General features: G+C 45.8%; 1 protein-coding gene and 1 pseudogene across 1 annotated transcript; both read left to right on the top strand.

Moving 5' to 3' along the window:
- Window positions 1-11,042, top strand: part of LOC147360141 (autophagy-related protein 13-like) — a 33,280-nt pseudogene extending 22,238 nt beyond the window's left edge.
- Window positions 11,043-14,374: 3,332 nt separating this feature from the next.
- LOC147360140 (spleen trypsin inhibitor I) lies at window positions 14,375-18,802 on the top strand. The gene is made up of 3 exons (XM_086330858.1): window positions 14,375-14,804; window positions 17,583-17,774; window positions 18,224-18,802. Exons 1-3 carry the CDS (start codon window positions 14,705-14,707, stop codon window positions 18,232-18,234), a joined length of 303 nt encoding a protein of 100 aa, XP_086186984.1. The 5' UTR covers window positions 14,375-14,704; the 3' UTR covers window positions 18,235-18,802.
- The last annotated feature ends 739 nt before the right edge of the window (window positions 18,803-19,541 follow it).

Here is a 19,541-nt window from a genome sequence, read left to right as displayed (position 1 = left end):
GTTGCAGGCAGATTCTTTACCCTCTGAGATCATTAGGGAAGCCCAACAATGGGATAGGACTTCAGTTTTAACAGGGTCCCTGTGGCTGCAGTGTGGAGAGTGACCTCTAGGGAGCAAAAGGCAGAGACAGAGGACCCTGGGCAGGCTGCTGCAGTGGTCCAGGTGAGTCAAGATGAAGTGTGTACCTGTGTTGGTCCTGGGGTTAATCTCAGTTCTCTTGATAACATGAATGATTGCCCTGTTGAAGTACTGTGCATTACTATGTAAGGCATCATCACAAATCATGATGCATTAAATATTTAGACATTTATGACTGATTCAACCTCTAGCCTGAACGGTTTGCCTTGCGTCTACCTTCAGCTAATTTTAAACGGCCCTATAAAAGGTTTCAATGGAAGGTTTTGCCTCAGTGAATAAAAAATAGCCCCATCTTGTGTCAGAAATTTGTAGACCAAGCTGTACAAAATGTTAGAGGAAAATATAAAGATCTATATTTGATACATTATATAGATGATATTTTGGCAGCTCATAAGGACAGAGCCTTGTTGCAACAAATTTTGTCTGAATTGATTGAGGCTTTGGAAAACTGGGGTTTAAAGATAGCTCCAAATAAGATACAAGTAAGTCCTCCTTTTCTCATTTAGGGAGGGTATTAAATATCCATACTGTGAGTCATCCCCTTTTGCAGCTGCGGAGAGATGGTTTACTAACTTTAAATGATTTCCAAAAATTATTAGGAGATATTAATTAGATACGCCCACTTGGACTGCAAGAAGATCCAACCAGTCCATTCTGAAGGAGATCAGCCCTGAGATTTATTTGGAAGGAATGATGCTAAAGCTGAAACTCCAGTACTTTGGCCACCTCATGTGAAGAGTTGACTCATTGGAAAAGACTCTGATGCTGGGAAGGATTGGGGGCAGGAGGAGAAGGGGATGACAGAGGATGAGATGGCTGGATGGCATCACTAACTTATGGACGTGAATCTGAGTGAACTCCGGGAGTTGGTGATGGACAGGGAGTCCTGGTGTGCTGTGATTCATGGGATCGCAAAGAGTCGGACACAACTGAACAACTGAACTGAACATTTAAAACTGACTACTGCAGATTTGAAGCCTTTGTTTGATTGCTTAAAAAGCGATCCTAATCCCAGTTCTAAGAAAAAGTTGACTAGTGAGACAGAGTTGGCTCTTGTTAAAGTGGATGAGGCTTTAAATGATCAGTTAATTGGGATTAATATTACCAGAGGATGGGATTTAATTATTCTCACCATAGAACATACACCTACAGGATACTTGTGGCAAAAAGGCCCACTGAAATGGCTCCATCTACCAGTGACCCCTAGAAAAATAGTTTTATCTTATCCCAGCTTGGTGACACAATTAATTAGAAAAGGTAAAAAAAAAGTGTGAAACTTTTTGGAAAAAAAGTAACAAATATAGTGATTCCATTCAATAAAGATCAACTGCAATTTCTTTTACAAAATATTGATGATTGGCAAGTTGCCCTGATAGATTTCTGGGGTCAAATTTTCTTTCATTTGTCCTCAAGCCCCCTTTTGCTTTTTTTTTTTTTTTTTTGAAAACACATCCAGTAATTTTTCCAAAGAAATTTTCTATTCAACCTTTGGAAGGGACAATTTTAGTTTTCACAGATGATTCCTCTAATGGTAAAGCAGTCACAATTATTGATAAAATATCCCATGTTCAGGTAACTGAAGAGACATCTGCCCAGAAGGCTGAGTTACGAGCAGTTATTTGGGTTTTTCAACATTTAAGAGACCACACCTTCAATCTTTTGACTGACTCCCGATATATTGTAGGGTTGTTTCCTCATATAGAGACTGCTAATATTCCAGAAAATAAACTACTATCTTCTCCTTGTTATCTGATTTACAGAAAGAGATTAAACACAGAGATAAAAAATATTTTGTGGGACATATTAGACCCCATTCTGGCTTGCCTGGCCCTTTACATGAAGGAAATGCTTTGGCAGATGCATTAACTAAAGTAATTGCTTTAAACTTACATAAAAAGATTGACAAGACCAAAAATTCTCACAAAATTCACCATCAAAATGCAGCAGGTTTAAGGTATGAATTTCATATCCCTAAGGAAACAGCTAGACAAATAGTTAAGTTATGTCCAAATTGCCCAATATTTAATCCATCTCCACCATTAGGAGTAAATCCCTGAGGCCTTAGGCCTAATGCTCTCTGGCAAATGGACGTAACTCATATCCCGGCCTTTGGAAAACTGTCCTTTGTGCATGTTACCGTGGATACCTTTTCTCAGGTTATTATAGCCTCTGCTAGATCAGGGGAAGCAATAAGAAATGTAATTCAGCACTTGTTTCGATGTTTTTCCCAAATAGGACTCCCCGAACAAATAAAAACAGATAATGCCCCGGCTTATACTTCCGCTGCTTTTAAGAGACTTTGTCAACAATTTTCCAAAGTACATTCAACAAGAATACCTTATAATCCCCAAGGTCAAACCAGAGTGGAAAGGGCACACCAGGCTTTAAAAAATCAGATAGCTAAATTAAAATGGAGAAAATTTAAGTATTCCTCTCCACTGTAATTAATCATTTAAACATAGACACACAGGGGCAGACTACAATGATGAGACACTGGATTCCTGAAGGGGCTATGACTCAGCCCCTGGTCAAGTGAAAAGACCTCCTTAGCAGAGAGTGAAAAGGGCCGGATGTGTTGCTAACTTGTGAGAGAGGGTATGCTTATGTGTTTCCACAGGACTCCACTTCTCCTGTTCGGACCCCTGAGGTTACTGCAATCCCTGGAGTCCTAGAGTCCAGGACCAATGGGACACTCCTGTCTCCCCATGCCTCCTCCTCCATATGGGGGTAAGGGGCCTCCGCTAGAAGTTTCCTGGAGGAGGGTATGCTTATATTTTTCCTCAGGACACAGATTCTCCGATTTGGATCCCGGACAGACTGATTCGTCATGTCACAGTCCCCCAGGCACCTGATTCCCTCATTACTTCGACCGCAAAAAAGGAAGGGGACTCCTCTACCTCTACCTCCCCTGCTGACACGGAGAGTCCAACAGTACCCAAGACAACTGGCATAGGAAATCCCAGATGAGCAACAAATAGATCCACCCATAACGTTTGCTCCTTTGTAGTGTTGCAATGTCCACCCTATCTTATGGTGCCTGTGACTGTAACCACTTATTGGAATGATAACTATGGTCTTGCTGTGTTGCAACAATTACAAGATTTGATGCGATCGCGATGGTTTGTGGACTTACTTATCTTGGGAATATCACCTTTAATAACTGCAATTACCTCTGTCACTGTGGCGGCAATATCATTGACTCAACAAGTGCATACTGCTCAATATGTTGATACTATGTCTAAAAATGTCTCTTTATCATTAGCAATACAGGAAGTTATAGATAGGAAACTAGAAATGGAGGTAGATGCCCTGGAGGAGAAGGTAATGCATATTGGGACGGAATTACAGAAATTAAAAGTGAAATTGGCACTGTCTTGTCATGCCGATTACCGGTGATTTGTGTAACACCCCTGAAAGTAAACGAGACAGATTATAACTGGGAGAGAATTAAAAACCACATTTCGGGAGTATGGAATAGCTCCAGCGTTAGTTTAGACTTAGGAAAACTTTACAATCAGATAAAGACCATGGAATATTCCTGATTGGATTTTATTGCCGCAGGAGCAGCAAATGATGTTTTTCATACATTTTCGCACTTTATTTCAGGAAAAAAATTCTGTCTACTATTTTTAGCTATGCTGCTTTGGCTGCTCTGGTTCTGCTTCTCATAATTGTTCTTCCTTGTATTGGTAGAACTCTTCGACAGAGCACTCAGAAGCTCGCGACTGAATTACATCTGGCTGTCTTAAAACATAAAAATGGGGGAGATGCCAGGAGCCAGCATGGGAGATCCCTCCCATGACAAGGCCATGCGGAGGAGATCTGACAGGCAAGGAAGATCAGGACTTGAGGGACTCCATGGACCTGCTCAAGCATCTACCCCGAAACCAATCTGTCTGTCTACTGTTTACTATATTGTACTTTTCACCAACTCTTCTGACATTAACAGGGGGCTATGCCCGACCACCTTTCTCTGAAGAAAATCAACTTAGGGCTCTAATTAATAAGTCTCCTGGGCTTGAAAGGAGTATTTCCATTCTAACCCCTCTGTTAGCATTCTAGCCTGCTTGGCAGGTTTATCCATATTCTTGCAACTAACACACATGATTGTTCACAACATCCCAACCATAACCTTTGAGCGGTAAAAAAGTTTTATTAAAATAATACTGCATTGTTGAGCCAAAGTTTGCTACCAAGTTTCCTTATCCCTTACCCAATGTGTGCCTGGGACTGCATTAGTTAATATAATTAGAATGTAAGAAAAACAAGCAGTAGCCTTGGCATTAGCAACATAAGACCCTTGAGTTAATAAGTTCTTTCTTTGTTGTAACCCACTGCACCTTTGCTCCATAAGAATGTAACTTTGTTTTCTGAGGGGGACACAGATTAGAAAAATAAAGAAAAAACACTTTAAGGGAAAAAACAAGTTTTCTGGTTGACCAGCCTTTATCAGGAAAGAGTCATAAAATGTTAGCAGACCACAGGGCCAGAAGATAATGTACATAACATAAGACCCTTGTAAATGGAAAGGTATGCAGAAAATGTCCTGGTTTTGATAAAGGTAAAACTGATGGAATGTTGAGCTGACTCTGTATGACCCTGCATCTTCCATTTCTGGAAATGTGTAACTCAGGGTATAAAAGCTCCTTTTGGAAATAAAGCTGCAGATCTTGTTCCACCTATGCTTGATCTCCCCATGTCATTCTCTCTCTCTCTCTCTCTCTCTCTCTCTCTCTCTCTCTCTCTCTCTCTTTTCAGGCTGATCCCCTGGAGCACAGAGGCTCTCTGAGTTCACTTTTTTGCCCGGGCTTCTAAGACCCTCTCCAGAAGGCACTCTGCATCTTCGCCCCATCAACAGGGCGCCTGAGGCCTCCGTGAACAGAGCAAATCCCGTGTCAGGGGCTTTATTGGTTTTCTGTATAAACCAAGGAATATCAGCCTCTTTCTCTCTCCTTTTACTTTCATCTCTCTCACCGACGCCATTCATTCTGAGGGTATCCCTGGATCCTGCTTGGGCTGGGCCCCGGCACTGCATTCTTGCTCTGCCTGCAAGTTGCCTCTGGAAGGAAGACACTAAGCTGTCACTCAACTCTCTGATTAACTTCATAACAGAGAAATGATTGTTATTTGGCACTTGTTTCTTTTGGGGGAGGTGGTACGGTTTAGTCTTTCAAACTAAAACATTTTGGCAGAAAATGGACATCATGGACCATGACTGTGTAAACTCTATATTCATGACTGGCAGTCCTTTCAATGGACAAGGAAATGGCAGCCCACTCCTTGCCTGGGAATCCCATGGACAGAGGAGCTTGACAGGCTATGGTCCATAGGGTTGCAAAGAGTCAGACACAACTTAGGGACTGAATACAATGCCTTTCAAAAAACTCATGTAATCTGTTCCCCACCATTCAGGTGAGGAAACTGCAGATAATTTGCCCCAGGACACATAGAATGTAGGTGGTAGCATCAGAACTAGACAATATCCTGTCATAGCCCATTTAATAAACTACCTGATTCTGCCAGGAATTCTGAAAATGCAGAGAACTGGTAAAGGTTTCTGAGTGCACTGTTCCTAACACAGTAGTCCCCTGTCCCCGAATCTCACCTCAGACCCAAATGATAAAGAAGACTGAGTCTGGGTTTTTTCCCTGACACCAGACATGGGGGGTCTCTACCAACAGCGACTGATTCCCCCACACCAGCTTGGGGAATTCCCTTCTGACACTAAATCCACAGAGGTGACCCAGATGCCACAGGGTGAGGACTCCCTCCCTGCAGGTGGCCCACACTTCAGGTATTGATCACAAGTTCCAGGGTCTCTCATAAGGGTGACCAACTCACTATAAATTCATAGAGCCCATGACCCACCTTCCATGTTCAGCAATTTATTAGAACCATTCACAGAACTCAAGAAAGCCTTTTACCCCGGGACAGCCAAATGGAGAAGAATAGGACAAATGGGGAACCAAGGGTGCAGAGGTTCCAAGGTCTCTCAGGACTCTCCCCACCTCACAATCCCTTTGTGTGTTCAGCTCCCCTGAAGGTCTCAGAATCCAATGTTTTGGGATTTTTAACTGAGGGTCTGAGCTAGGCAAGTTAATTGAATCATTGGCCATTGGTGATTGAACTCAATTTCAGTACCCTCACCTCTGCCCATAGGCAATGGAGGTTGGTAGTTCTAACCCTCTAATCATTTGATGGTGTCTGCTGGGATCCAGTCCCATCCAGACATTGTCTAGGATCCCATCCTTGACTCATATCATGACTTACAGAAAAACAGTAAATCCCAAGAGTTTCAGGAGGCTGAAGCACTAACCAGGATCCAAATAAATAAAGGTGGATCTTGTTATTATACGACACTGAGGTTTAGGAAAAAGATAGTGACCAGGAAAAGAGAGTCTCAGAAGTGGGGTCTCTGATCTGGCTCGGTGAGGTGGGGTACTTTTGTTTAAAAGCTGAACATGTAATAACATGTCCATTTGTTAGTGTCCCAGAAGAAATCCAGAGAGGGTTGGCTGCACTCATGTCAGCCCTGCTCCCCAGCCCCTTCCATGGACTCCCCTCATCACTCCCACCCCCAGCCTAGAGAGGAAAGGTGAGCATGGACTTACCCTGGGCCTGGTTTCTGGTTTCACCCCCTAGGTTGTCCCCAAGGACTAGAAGCGCTGCAAAGAGACAGAGCTGGCTCAACTTCGTGGCCTTGCAGGAAGACATCTGAGGGAAGCTGGGGGTTGACGGAGCTTCTCTAACCTGAGCTGAGGAGTGGATACAGGTGACAAGAAGGGGAGTGGGGAAGCGGAGGAGCTGAGGTCAGGCTCGTACAACGTGTAATCTCCCCACATGGCCAGAACCCCTGCTGCTGCCTCTTGGGGCCAAATGCCCCAGTATCAGCATTTCTGAAACTCGACCTCGCCTGTGGGTCTTGTGAAAACAGATTGTGATTCCACAGGTGCAAATTTTGCTCACTTTGTCACTGACAGAGCATCCCAGCACCTAGAGCAGTGCATGGCATGTGATGGATCATCAGTGAACAGAGAAGAGCAGACCAACGGGCAGGTAAGCGCACAGCTGTGTGTGAACTCAGGTCCTCCTTTGCAGCCTCCTGCAGGACTCTTCACACCTGGGCATCAATGCCCTTCACCCCCACACCTCAACCCCACCTACTTTAGAAGGTGTGACACAGGTAAGGTTTCTGCAACCATTGTGGCAGCATCTCTACTGGACAGACACCAGCTCTTTAGCTGGCAGTGGTCCAGGCAGATGGTGAGTCGTGGGGAAGAGCGTGTCTATCTTGGGCACAGGCTCTGCTTTTCTGGGGAGAGGAGAATAAGAGGAGCAGGACATGTCTCTGCAGTATGACCACCCCCTGCCCCTCATTTGTTTCACCAGCAGGAGAGCTTGCCTACCTGAGTGTACCATGGGGGACTTTGGAAGATTGCCTGCAACTTCCCCCCAACTCTGGTCTCCCCACCAGTGGCTTTGGGATCAGAGGATTTCATTTTGAGTCCCAGCTCTGCCTTTGCATAACTTTGTGACCTGGGGCCAGAAATTTCTTTTGTCTTCACGTGTTATACGTGATCCTGCGGCTCATATCACAGGGTTGCCTTGAGAGCAATGGAAGCCAGAGACATATATTCCTTCTCTGTAAAGTCAAAGTCTTTTGTAATAATAATAATAATGAGTGCCAGGCTGGGCTCCCTGCTATTGTACAGCAGAAACCAACCATAAAATCTAAGGCAATGATTAAATAAATTAAAAAAATATAAAGTTACTATGAAAAAAAAAAACATGATAAGACTCCATTTAAAAAAATGAGTAATTGTGACAGTTAACACTTGACTCCTTTGATCAGAGGGTCAGATAAAGGTAAGGGTGGGAAAAGGGCTGGACCTGGGTGAGATCACTCACTGAAGCAAGAGGGCTTTTGGTTACCTCTGAGGAAGAAAGAGATCTATTTGAAAGAGAGACTCTGACTCCACTCTGACACTGGGGGAACTTTCTGACCATAAACTTCCAGAAGATGACACTACAACAATCAATGCTATTTTTTCCTTTCTTTATGACAGTCGACAGAGAATTTAAAGAGCAGTCAGGAGCAGAGGAAACTAAAACTCTGTGTGCTTCTAGACACTTTGCTTTAGTCCCTGGTGTTCAAGGAACTTTAGCAGCGTAATCAACATGGTTCTCAAAAATCACCACAATATTGTAAAGTAATTAGACTCCAATTAAAATAAATAAATTATTTTTTTAAAGTACCCAAACCTGGGGATTGCTTAAAACAGACACTAGCATCCTCATTCACAAAGAAAGAATCTGTGATTCAGAGAGGTGAAGTGACTGGCCCAAGATCACAGAGCAACATAGTGAGTTACGAAGCCAATCTTTTCTCCTTAATACCAAATCATTTTTTATTAACAGTTATAAATTAATAATTAGGAGAAGACAATGGCACCCCAATCCAGCACTCTTGCCTGGCAAATCCCATGGACGGAGGAGCCTGGTAGGCTGCAGTCCATGGGGTCGTGAACAGTTGGAGACGACTGAGCGACTTCACTTTCACTTTTCACTTTCATGCATTGGAGAAGGAAACGGCAACCCGCTCCAGTGTTCTTGCCTGGAGAATCCCAGGGACGGGGGAGCCTGGTGGGCTGCCGTCTATGGGGTTGCACAGAGTCGGACATGACAGAAGTGACTTAGCAGCAGCAGCAGCATAAATTAATAATTATTCACAATAACTAAGCAACAGATTTTAACAGTATTACTCTTATCAGATCTGACATTCATTAAAAGGTTACTCTTGTCAAAACCTATACAAAGCATTTAACAGAGATAATATCTTTTCAATCCTCACCACAATTTTATGAGATTGATAGAGATAGAGAAAAACAACCTCTGAGTTTTAAGACCTGACCGGGCACCCCAGTGGGCCTTATGCTCTCCTGTTGAACATAAACATTTCACAAAACTTCAACATAAGATAAGGTCTTTCTGTGTCCATGATGCGTGCTAAGTTGCTTCAGTCATGTCCAATTCTTTGTGACCCCAGACTCCTCTGTCCATGGGGATTCTCCAGGCAAGAATACTGGAGTGAGGGGCCATGCCCTCTTCCAGGGAATCTTCCCGAGCCAGGGATGGAACCTACATCTCTTATGTCTCCTGCATTGGCAGATGGGTTCTTTACCACAAGTGCCAGATGGATTAAGACCAAAATAAGCCACTCAGTAATCATGTTTGAGCACAGACAAAAGTAGCTAAATTACACAAAGCACCAGTATGACTGAGCACCTTCCTATCTTGAATGACAGCTACTTCCTATCTTAAATGACAGCTACTTAGACCCAGTGAGCTCTAACCTCTATCTAGTCTTCCTTTCTGAGAGTTAAGATATCCAGTCAGAGAATAGTCCCACTTCTCACCAACATCCTGAGCAAAGCCAGCTTCCTGAAACCCTCCCCAAAATAACCTAACACAAGCCCACATCTTGTCAGTTCTTCCTAAAATCCTCCTAAAGAGAAGTCATGTGGTTTCCCAGGGGGTGTAATGAGTACAATTCGTTCAACTAGCACAGGAGCATTTTGGGTGATCTGTGGTTGGAGACACTGACAGGTATAAGCATTCTCCTCATTTATTACGTAAAGAGAGTGAAACTCAGAGACATTGAGAAGTCTCCCCAAGACTTCAAAGTAGTGAGGACAGAACCAGCTCTCTAAAGGTCTCTTGTTTCTTTTTAAAAAACAAAACAAAACTGCTGTTTGAAGTCTCTAGGCCTCAATTGTCTCATCTGTAATGGGAATTTAGGTTTTGTTGTATAAATGTTGCTCAAGCTCACATCATCCCCAAGGCAGTAACATGAAAACACTATTAAACTGGCCCCATTTGGGCAAGCTGGGACGTCCTTTAAATGGGTACCCAGAGTGAGTGAAGTCCCTCAGTCGTGTCCGACTCTTTGCGACCCCATGGACTGTAGCCTACCACGCTCCTCCGTTCATGGGATTTTCCAAGCAAGAATACTGGCGTGGATTGCCATTTCCTTCTCCAGGAAATCTTCCCGACCCGGGGATTGAACCCAGGTCTCGTGTCTTGTAGGCAGATGCTTTACCGTCTGAGCCACCAGGGAAGTATACGACTGCAGTATAGGAGGTAATATTTCCATCTCAGCAGGGGGACCACAGCATCTCGTGGCATGGGCACCCTGGATCTGTGGCTGTGCCAGACACTCCTCTGCTGGATGGCACCGCCACACCATCCAGCAGTGAGGACCCTAAAACTGTATCAAACAGCAGCGAAGGACGGGCCTCCCCCCACGATGTCTTGGAGACGATCTTTGTCTGGAAAGTGGAGGCTTTTGTCAACAAGCCCATCAACCAGGTGACCGTGACCAGTTTGGACATACCGTTTGCCATGTTTGCTCCCAAGAACCTGGAGGTGGAGGATGCGGATCCCATGGAGAATCCGCCAGATTCCCCAGAGACTACATCTCTCCAGGGCGGCCTGCACTCTGATGGCTCCAGCGAGGGCAGCAGCGGCCATACCCAGGACGACTTCGTCATGATCGACTTTAAACCAGCTTTTTCTAAAGACGACATCCTTCCTTGGGGACCTTCTATCGTGAATTTCAGAACCCGCCTCAGCTCAGCAGCCTCTCCCTCAACATCGGGGCCCAGTCCACGGCCGAGGACCTGGTACGGAAGCCCCTTGGCCGCCACCTCGCCCTCTGGCCTCCTGTCCTCCTTCCGTGGCCATTCCTGCTCTGCAGGCCTGGAGAGTTCTTCCCGCTGCTCCCCCACGCCCACACCTCCCATCTTGCGGTCAGTCACAGGACAAGACGGTTGAACCATTACCTTCCTGCGATCGATCGCACTCGAGATTTGCATTGCGCTCCGCGGTCACTATCTTGAATTTGCTTGCGCTTGTTTCCTCCTTATCTCTGCACTCTCATCCCAGCAGTTCTCACGCTCTCCTGTTGTTTGCCTGATGTCCTCTACTTGCTGATGCCACTCAGCCAGGCTGCCTAAGTAGCTCTTGCCATCAGCTGTCCAGCTTGCCAGGCGGGTGCCAGGGACACAGGGCGGAGGCAGCAGGAGGACTGAGTGGTGGTGTTCTTGCCCTTTGCTCACTCATCCCCGTGCTCCCAAGTTCAGCCAGGTGTCCTGATACTCACTGTAAATGGTACCCAGTGGAGTCTTAAAAAGTTGTCCCATAATCCCTGGCAACCAGGGGGCCTTATAATCCCCTAGAAGAGTGATGCATCCTGGGAAATACTTCCCTGAGCCATGGACCCATGCTCACCATCTACTCCTACCCCTTCCTCTCTGTCATCTTCATTCATTCGTTCATATTCCCACAGTATCTGATTTCCTTGTGTGTACTAAGTAAGTCAGTCATGTCTGACTCTTTTTGTGACCCCATGTACTGTAGCCTGCCAGGCTCCTCTGTCCATGGGATTCTCCAGGCAAGAACACTGGAGTGGGTTGCCTCACTCTTGCTCAAATGGGGGAAGCAATTCAGAGGGTGAATTGAGACCTCTGATCCTACTGACTAGCCTTCCCTTTTTCCACTAACCTCTCTCCTCCTACTCAGTAATGGGGCATCCTGAGGGCCCCATGGGACATCCTGTCAGCCTCTGCATAAATTGTCAGAAGTGGGGAAGAGGGATTCCCCAGACTTTGAGGACTAATATTCTGAAGCTGATAGAGGGGACTCAGCAATATTGCACAAAAATCTAAAAGATAATTTTTTTTTTTGCCACACCACATGGCATGTGGGATCTTAGTTCCCCAACCAAGGGCTGAAACTATGACCCCTGCAATGGAAGCATGGAGTCCTAACCCCTGGACCACCGGGGAAGTCCCCCTAAAAGACCGTTGTGGGAAAGAGGGAAATTACCTTGATTGCCATCTCCAAGTCTCTGTTAGGGCTGTTTCAGGAAAAAACAGTAGAATGGGTCAGTTGGTTTCCTGAAATTAGAGTCAAGACAGAAAGGACAAGGTGGGTCAGAGGGAAGGGAGGGGTTTTTACTGGTTGAATGCGACAAAGGATTGTTCTCATGATGAATGCTGTCACCTGGCACCTGCTGCCCACGTGATAGTGAACTCCCTATAAGAGGAGGTATCAAAACTGAGGCTGCCTGAGAGTTACCTCCAATGAAATGCTAGCTTTTAATTATTCAGAAGCCTTCCTCAGATCTTCTTCCAGCACCAAGTCCCTCATTATACCAACATCTCCACACCTACATTACTCAACTCTGATGGATCTGTTTCTCAGGGAGGCTAAAGGCAGGTGCTAAAGGCAAGCTAAAGGCAGCCTCACTCCTCTCAGGAGTTGGAATTGGAGGGGGGAGCAGGAAGTTCAAGCTGTGGGGCCAGGGCTCTTGTGTAAAGAAGGAGGTTCCCCCACACCCTGTGATGTTTCTGCCATGTAATTTCTCCAAGGATGCCTGAGGCCTTGGGAAGACAGATACCTCATTAGGGGCAGCTTCTGGGTCAAGAGGCCTCCAGCCTGGACCAGATGGAGGATAGCCAGAAGAGAGGAGGACACTGGGAGAGATAGCCAGAGGCAGACAGATAGATGACAGATAAGCAAGGAAGAAAGAAGATTTTCTGTTGTTAGGGTGGGAGGTAGGCTTTCTATTGCTCCCTGGTCTCAGATGGACAGACTGAGGCAGAAAGAGGGGCAGAGTCAGAAGGCTTTCTAAACTAGAGTCCTCGTTGTACCATCTGTTGTTCATGTGTCCTGAGCAAGTGACTTCACCTCCTGAGGCTCGGCTTTCTCCTTGACAAAATAGAATGAGAATCTCAGATGTTGTAGGATTGACATGAGGCTAAATGAAATCATGCATGTGGAATGTCTCAGGAGAGAGTAGACCCTCCACTCACAGTGGCTTGTTTAGTGAGTTACTGGCTATTGATGCCCTTCTGTCCTGGGGCAGCTCAGTATTGACAGCTCCTGCCCTTCTCCAGGGAAAGGGTGTCTGTGAAGGACGGCAGCCCCCCATGTCCTCTCAGCTCATCACCCAGCTCTGTGCCTGCTTGACATTTGGCTGGACTTGCTCCTGGGGCTTCTGGACGCTGAGCCCAGCTCCCTTCTCCTTGACCCTGGAGCGAAGCACAGAGTGTGTGTGTGTGTGTTTGTGTGAGTGAGTGTGTGTGTGTTAGTGGGAAGATGCTTGTCTGTGTCTGGGTAGGTCACTGTGTAATGGTGGCTTGGTGCACCATAGCTCTAACTGGGAATGACTAGATGAGAATGAGTGAAGACATTGTGGGTCTCACCCCTCCCATGTGGCCTGAATTTTACATCTTACAAAGCAACAGAGTGCATGGGGCACAGACTTGAAGTCAGATTCCTGGGATCAAATGTCTCTACCTGTCTCTACCATGTATGATTTTAAGCAAATTTCTTAACTGCTTGTTGCCTTCAATTTCTTCATCTGCAACATGAAGCAATAGTAACAGCTCTTCACCCCCTGTTTTAAGACTACTGTGAGGATTAGGTAAGTTAATATGCAGCAAAGGCTTAAGGATAATGCCTGTATCTAGAAGGAGCTAGGTGTTAACTGTCACAATTACTTATTATTATTATTGCTATTACTACACAGGGCTTTGACTTCTCAGGGAAAAGGAATATATATGTCTGTTGCCTCCATTGCTTCCACAGCAACCCTGTGATGTGGTCAGCGCTGATCTCACCTCACACGTAAAGACACAGGGCTCTGGGGGATTTACATCCTCAAGTACAAAGTTAGAAAAGCAAAGCCGGGACTCAAACTGAGGTGCTCTGGTCCCAAAACCCCTGGGGAGAGAGCAGGAGGAAGAGGGTGGTTAAGGGGATCTTCCAAGGTCCCCTGAGGTCCACTCTGGCAGACAGCCCTCCTGTGTGTGAAGCCAGGTGAGGGCCAGCAGGTGGCCAGGCTGTGGAGACATGTTCATCTCCCTTCTTCCCCTTTGCCCCCTCCCCTTACTCCCTTTCCTTCCCACAACAGGCTTTGTGCCACAGATACAGAAGCTCTTCCTCTAGCTCAGCCTCTGCCTGAAAGAGTGCCAGGTAAGCAGTATACATCCAGGCAGCTGAGATGCTGCCTCAATAGTCTCAGAAACGTGTCTCTGTAGTCTGAGTCAAGTGATGGTGGGGGCACCGATGCCCAGAGGTGATGAATCTGCAGGAGACTGAAAAGGAGGACTTCAACTAACATACTGCTGTTCACTTATCCATCTTTTGATTCACTCTCATCCACTCACAGACCATCCATCACAGGCCATGCCTTGCCCTAGGTGCTGGGATGCTTCCTGAGTGACCATATTGGACAAGATTCCACCTGTGGAATGACAATCTGTCTTTCCACCAGACCCACAGGCAGAGTCAAGTCTGAGAAACGCTGTTACTGGGCATTTGGCCCTAGCAGGCGGAAACAGGAAGTCTGGTCCTGTAAGGAGATTACAGACTGTTCAAGCCTGACCCCAGATCTTCCCTGTCCTCACTCCCCTCCTTATCTCCTGCTCCCACCCTTCACCTGGGGTATGAAAAGCACAGTCAACCCCCAGCTTTCCCCAGGAGCCCTCCTTGCAAGGCCATGAAGATGAGCCGGCTCTGCCTCTCCGTAGCCCTTCTGGTCCTCCTGGGCACCCTGGCGGCCAGCACTCCAGGGTGTGACACCAGCAACCAGGCCAAAGGTAAGTCTTGGCTCACCTCTCCTCTAAAAGTTGGGTTGGGGAGCAAGGGAGTCCATAGAAGGCACAGGAGAGTAGGGGTAGGGTGAGTGTTGTCAAGCCTCTCTGGATTTCTTCTTATAAATTGGGCAGTTTTCATTCTAGGGACATTTTTTGACTCTCAATAAATATCATTGCGTGTTAAGTTTTGGGGGAAAAAAGCATTCCACCTGACTCTACCAGATCAGGGACCTCATCTCTGAGACTCTCTATTCCTGGTCACTGCCTTGCCCCTGCACCTCACATAGCATCATACAAAATCCATATTTGATCCTCGTCTCGATTCATGCCCCAGGCCTCCTGAAACGCTAGGAATTCACTGTATTTTTGTAAGTCATGAGATGAGTGAAGGATGGGACCTTAGATAGTGTCTGGATGGGACTGGATTCTAGAACGTGCCAGAACGTTCTAGAACATCAGGTGATTAAAGGGTTAGAACTATCAACCCTGTCCCTCTGGGGAGAGGAGAAGTACTGTGTTCAGTCAACAATGGCCAATGATTCTACCAAATTACCTACCTCCAATCCTTAATCAAAACTCATACACACTGGGTTCAGAGAGCCTCAAGGGAGGTGCAAACATCAAGGGATTGTGAAGGGGGAAAGTCTTAAGAGGGTCTGGAGGATCAGCACCCCCAAATCCCCATTTGACCGATATTTCTTCTCCATTTGTCTGTCCCTGGAGTTTTATGCTTTATAACAACTGAGGACAGTAAGTAAAGGGTTTTTTAGAGTTCCATGAATGACTCTAATAAGTTATTGGACGTGGGAGGTGGGTCGTGGAACCTCTGAATTTAGAGCTAGTTGATCACACGTGTAAGTGACCACAGAAATTGTTATCAACACTTGAAGTGTGGGTGAAACCTTTTCAATGACTGTACACTTGGCATGAGGATGAAATGGGAGATTTATTCCCTTGATAAATATTCATCAAATACTTATGCTTTTTGTCCCTAAAAAGCGTATTTCTTGATATAGGAAAACAGCTGTAAACAAAAGATAGTAAAATATTATGCCTTCTAAGAAGGATACAGACAATAAAGACAGGGGGAAATCCTGTGCCAGGTCATGATGAGTGTTGTGAGAAAGGAGAGTTATGGGGATTCAGGAGGCTGTAGAGGATCAGGGAAACCCATGTGATGAGGAGACATTAAGCAGAAGCTGCCAAAAAGGAGCCTGGTGTTTGAGCAGCAGCCAAGACCAGGGTGTGTGAAGCTGAGTGGGTGAGGGGAGGGGAGTGGAAGGGGATGAAGCAGAGAGGCCATGGGGGCAGGTCATGAGGAACCTTCTAGGACTTTATAAGGATAAGAATTTGACTCTGAGAGAGCTGGGAAACCACTGAGGGACTGGTCATGGGAGCAAGGAGATATGACTGGAGTTTTAACAGGGTCCTTGTGGCTGCAGTGTGGAGCATGGCCTCTAGGGGGCGAAAAGCAGGGACAGGGGGCCCCTGGGCAGGCAGCTGCAGGGGTCCAGTGAGCCATGATGGAGAATATACCTGTGTTGTTCCCTGGGTTGATTCCAGTTCTCTTGAATAACCTGAATGACTTGCTATATTAAGATATCTGGGGAGGCTTCATCACAAATCATGATTCATTAAATCTTTAGTCATTTGTGATTGATTCAACCTCCAATCCCTCTCCCCTTCCTGAGATGTGGATACAATGAAAGAAGTAGGAATGAAAATTCCCACACCCAACTCAGGCAGTTGTTTCCCCTGACAACTTATCCCCATTCTTGGCTTTGGTTGAGGCTTTACAAAACTCATCTCCCTCACATGATAAAAGACTCCCCTTTGCTCTCATCTCTTAGGAAATTCCAATGTTTTAGGAGCTCTGTGCCAGGAATGGGATGCAGACCAAGTTAATATTTCTTTTATAAGTCACAGTATCAATATTTCCTCAATATTCTATTATTCCAGTCTCCATGAGGTAACCAAAGTAAACACCGGTGTGTTTTCTACCATGCCTTTCTCCATTTACGGCATGATTTCCTTACACTTTTGTAATAGTGACGGGTCACGCAGGCCTATCAACCATTGGCTGGCATCCAGGTGGGCACCTTCATCAAGGGATAACTGTAAATGAGCAACCCTTTGTGGTCCAGTTCAGCCATTGCCACTGTCGTAGCCACAGTGGGCTCTTCGCCCTCCCGTTCTTTTGTATAAAAGGAACAGGAATTTATACTGTGGGAAGATGGTTTTCTTGAGACAGTAGCATGCTATCATCTCCGTGGGCCCAATTTCCAATTAAAAATGTTATTCCTAGTTCCAGCAACTCTTCTCCGGATTATTGGCTGGCCCTGAGGTGAGCAGAATGAGACTGGGCTCAGTGATGCTTTCTTAACGGTGGAAGTTTCAACCACACACATATATAGAAAGCATAGTATTAAAAAAGCCGTGGATCCATTGTCCAGCTCCAGTAATTTCTATACATGGAGAGTATTTTTATATGTGTCCCTCTTTTGTGTTACTTTTGAAACTCATCAGTAGCATCATGCTAATTAATGCATAAACATTCATCAATGGCATGTAATTATTTATAATATTGCCCTGTCATTGTCACACCTAACAACATTAATAATAATGTCCTGGAAAGCAGGGTGTCAAAAGGCCTTTTCACGTTTCACACTTCTGCCCGTCCCCCATCACTCTCTATCACAAACTGGTGGTTTTAGTTGTTCATCTTGTAGACTGAGCTGTGATGACCTTCCCTCTTTAACCGAGATCCTCCCATCCCTGCAGCCCAGCGGCCTGACTTCTGCCTAGAGCCTCCATATACGGGTCCCTGCAAGGCCAAAATGATCAGACACTTCTACAACGCCAAGGCTGGGTTCTGCGAGACCTTTGTATATGGCGGCTGCAAAGCTAAGAGCAACAATTTCAAGAGCGCAGAGGACTGCATGATGACCTGTGGTGGTGCTATTGGGCCCCGGGGTAAGACAGGGGGCAGGGCAGAGGGAGAGGGGAAGGGCTAGGGAAAGAGGTGGCGCTCAGAAGGCCACACACCTTTCCAAAAGAGTGATTTTTTTCCTCGCTGCTTCCCAAGAGAAGTGGCAGCAGTATCCGTGGATTGAGCATGTCCTCCATGGACCAGCTTGGTGAAAGGCCACCCCCTAGAAGCCCTGTCATCATAATCTGAGCCTACTCACATGCTCCCATTTTTCAGATGGGAACACTGAGTCAGTCACTCTGCAGAGCAAGTCTGGAGTGCTCCTCAGTGCCCCACCTCAGCCTGGAAAACTCCCTTGTTTATTGTTGGTTATCCTGGTCCTGGGAGGACTGTGGTTGCGCATTTCTGGGATGGTCTAGGACCTGTCAGGGTGGACAGTGTCCAGGTCTGGGCCTTCAGAGATGTCATTCAGCAAGTTCCTTTCTTTTTACAGAGAACCTGTGAACTGTGCTCCCCTGAGATGCTGAAGTATGAGGAGGACCCACCCAAGGCTGGCCTCTATCTGCTTCTGAAAAATTTCAGCCTCCTTTTATTTCTTCTCAACCCTCCCCTCCTCAGCAGAAATCTGTCTCTTTCCTTCCTCCACAGGTCCACTTACTTTAGCCCTATCTCATCCAGTTTGCTCTAAGCACCATGAAAGCAAATCTTCCCTTTGTCCCTCACACTTCCCACAATTTCTGGCACAAAGGAGAAGGTCCAGAAATATTGGAGGAAGGAAGGAATGAATGAATGCAGGAGCAAAGTTCCCCATGACTGGAGCATCTGTAGAGTCTGAGATTTAAATCTGGATTCTTGTCCTAATCTTCCTCCTCACGGCATCCTTACCTTCATCCTCCACCCCACCATCACTGCTCTCCCTCTACTGGAGAAAGTAGAATTTCCATCATCCAGTTTTCAGCTCAGTGGTGGGAGAGGTCTTTTCATGACGAAGCCTCCTCCTCACATTGATTTGAAGGTCTGTGGCTTCAAAGAGTCTGGCCTTATCTTTAAATAAATTCATATTTTAATTAAACTAACTGTAGTGGATTGTGTTGTTTGCAGCTAAGAACTAACCCATAGGAAACGGTGGTCTTTCTCATTTTATGCAGATGGGTGGGCAGCTCCTCATCACCTCTCCTCAGACTCAGCCCTACCAAGTAGAAGGAGCCAACCCCTTACACTGACATCTACCTCTTATGGCCGTGCCAGTGTACATGAAAAACTGGATGAGAGACACCTCAACAAGAAAACTTTTGTCCTTCACTTCTTGGGCCAGGTCAAACTTTGGGGCGTGTTATTTCCCTGAATTCTCAGAAGGAGAAAAGAAGGAGCATGAGGCTCAGTTGTCAACTTGTCCTTAGAACCCCCTTCCCTGTCACTGTTTTGGGATAGGGGACTTCCAAGTCTGGCTAAAGAGGACCAAGCTCACATTTATTGAGCATCGGCCATTTGCCAGGCTCCGTGCTTGTCATTTCCCCAGATTATCACTCCTTCTCCTTCCTTTCCCCTTTGATAACCATAAATTTGTTATCTGTGTCTGTGAATCCAGTCTTATTTTCATACCACATTTCTTAAGCCAGTCATCTGTTGATGGGCACTTGCATTGTGCACGTCTTGGCTATTTGTAAACGAGGCTTTTATGCACCTTGAGGTGCATGTATCTATTCAAATTAAAGTTTCTTTTTTCCACATATATACCCAGCATAATATAATAGTTGATGATGTAGTTCTATTTTTAGCTTTTTAAGGAAATTCCATACTGTTTTCATGGA

Source organism: Bos grunniens, chromosome 13 (assembly GCF_055505025.1).
Source record: "Bos grunniens cultivar Pamir isolate PY7600 chromosome 13, Bosgru_T2T1.0, whole genome shotgun sequence".
Lineage (NCBI taxonomy): Eukaryota > Metazoa > Chordata > Mammalia > Artiodactyla > Bovidae > Bos > Bos grunniens.
This window is presented reverse-complemented; position numbering and strand designations above follow the sequence as displayed.

Excerpts from the sequence above, each read along its gene's own strand:
- LOC147360140 (XM_086330858.1), top strand. The coding sequence starts at position 14,705 with ATGAAGATGAGCCGGCTCTGCCTCTCCGTAGCCCTTCTGGTCCTCCTG. Across the intron at positions 14,805-17,582 it reads CACCAGCAACCAGGCCAAAG|CCCAGCGGCCTGACTTCTGC; the intron begins GTAAGTCTTGGC and ends CCATCCCTGCAG.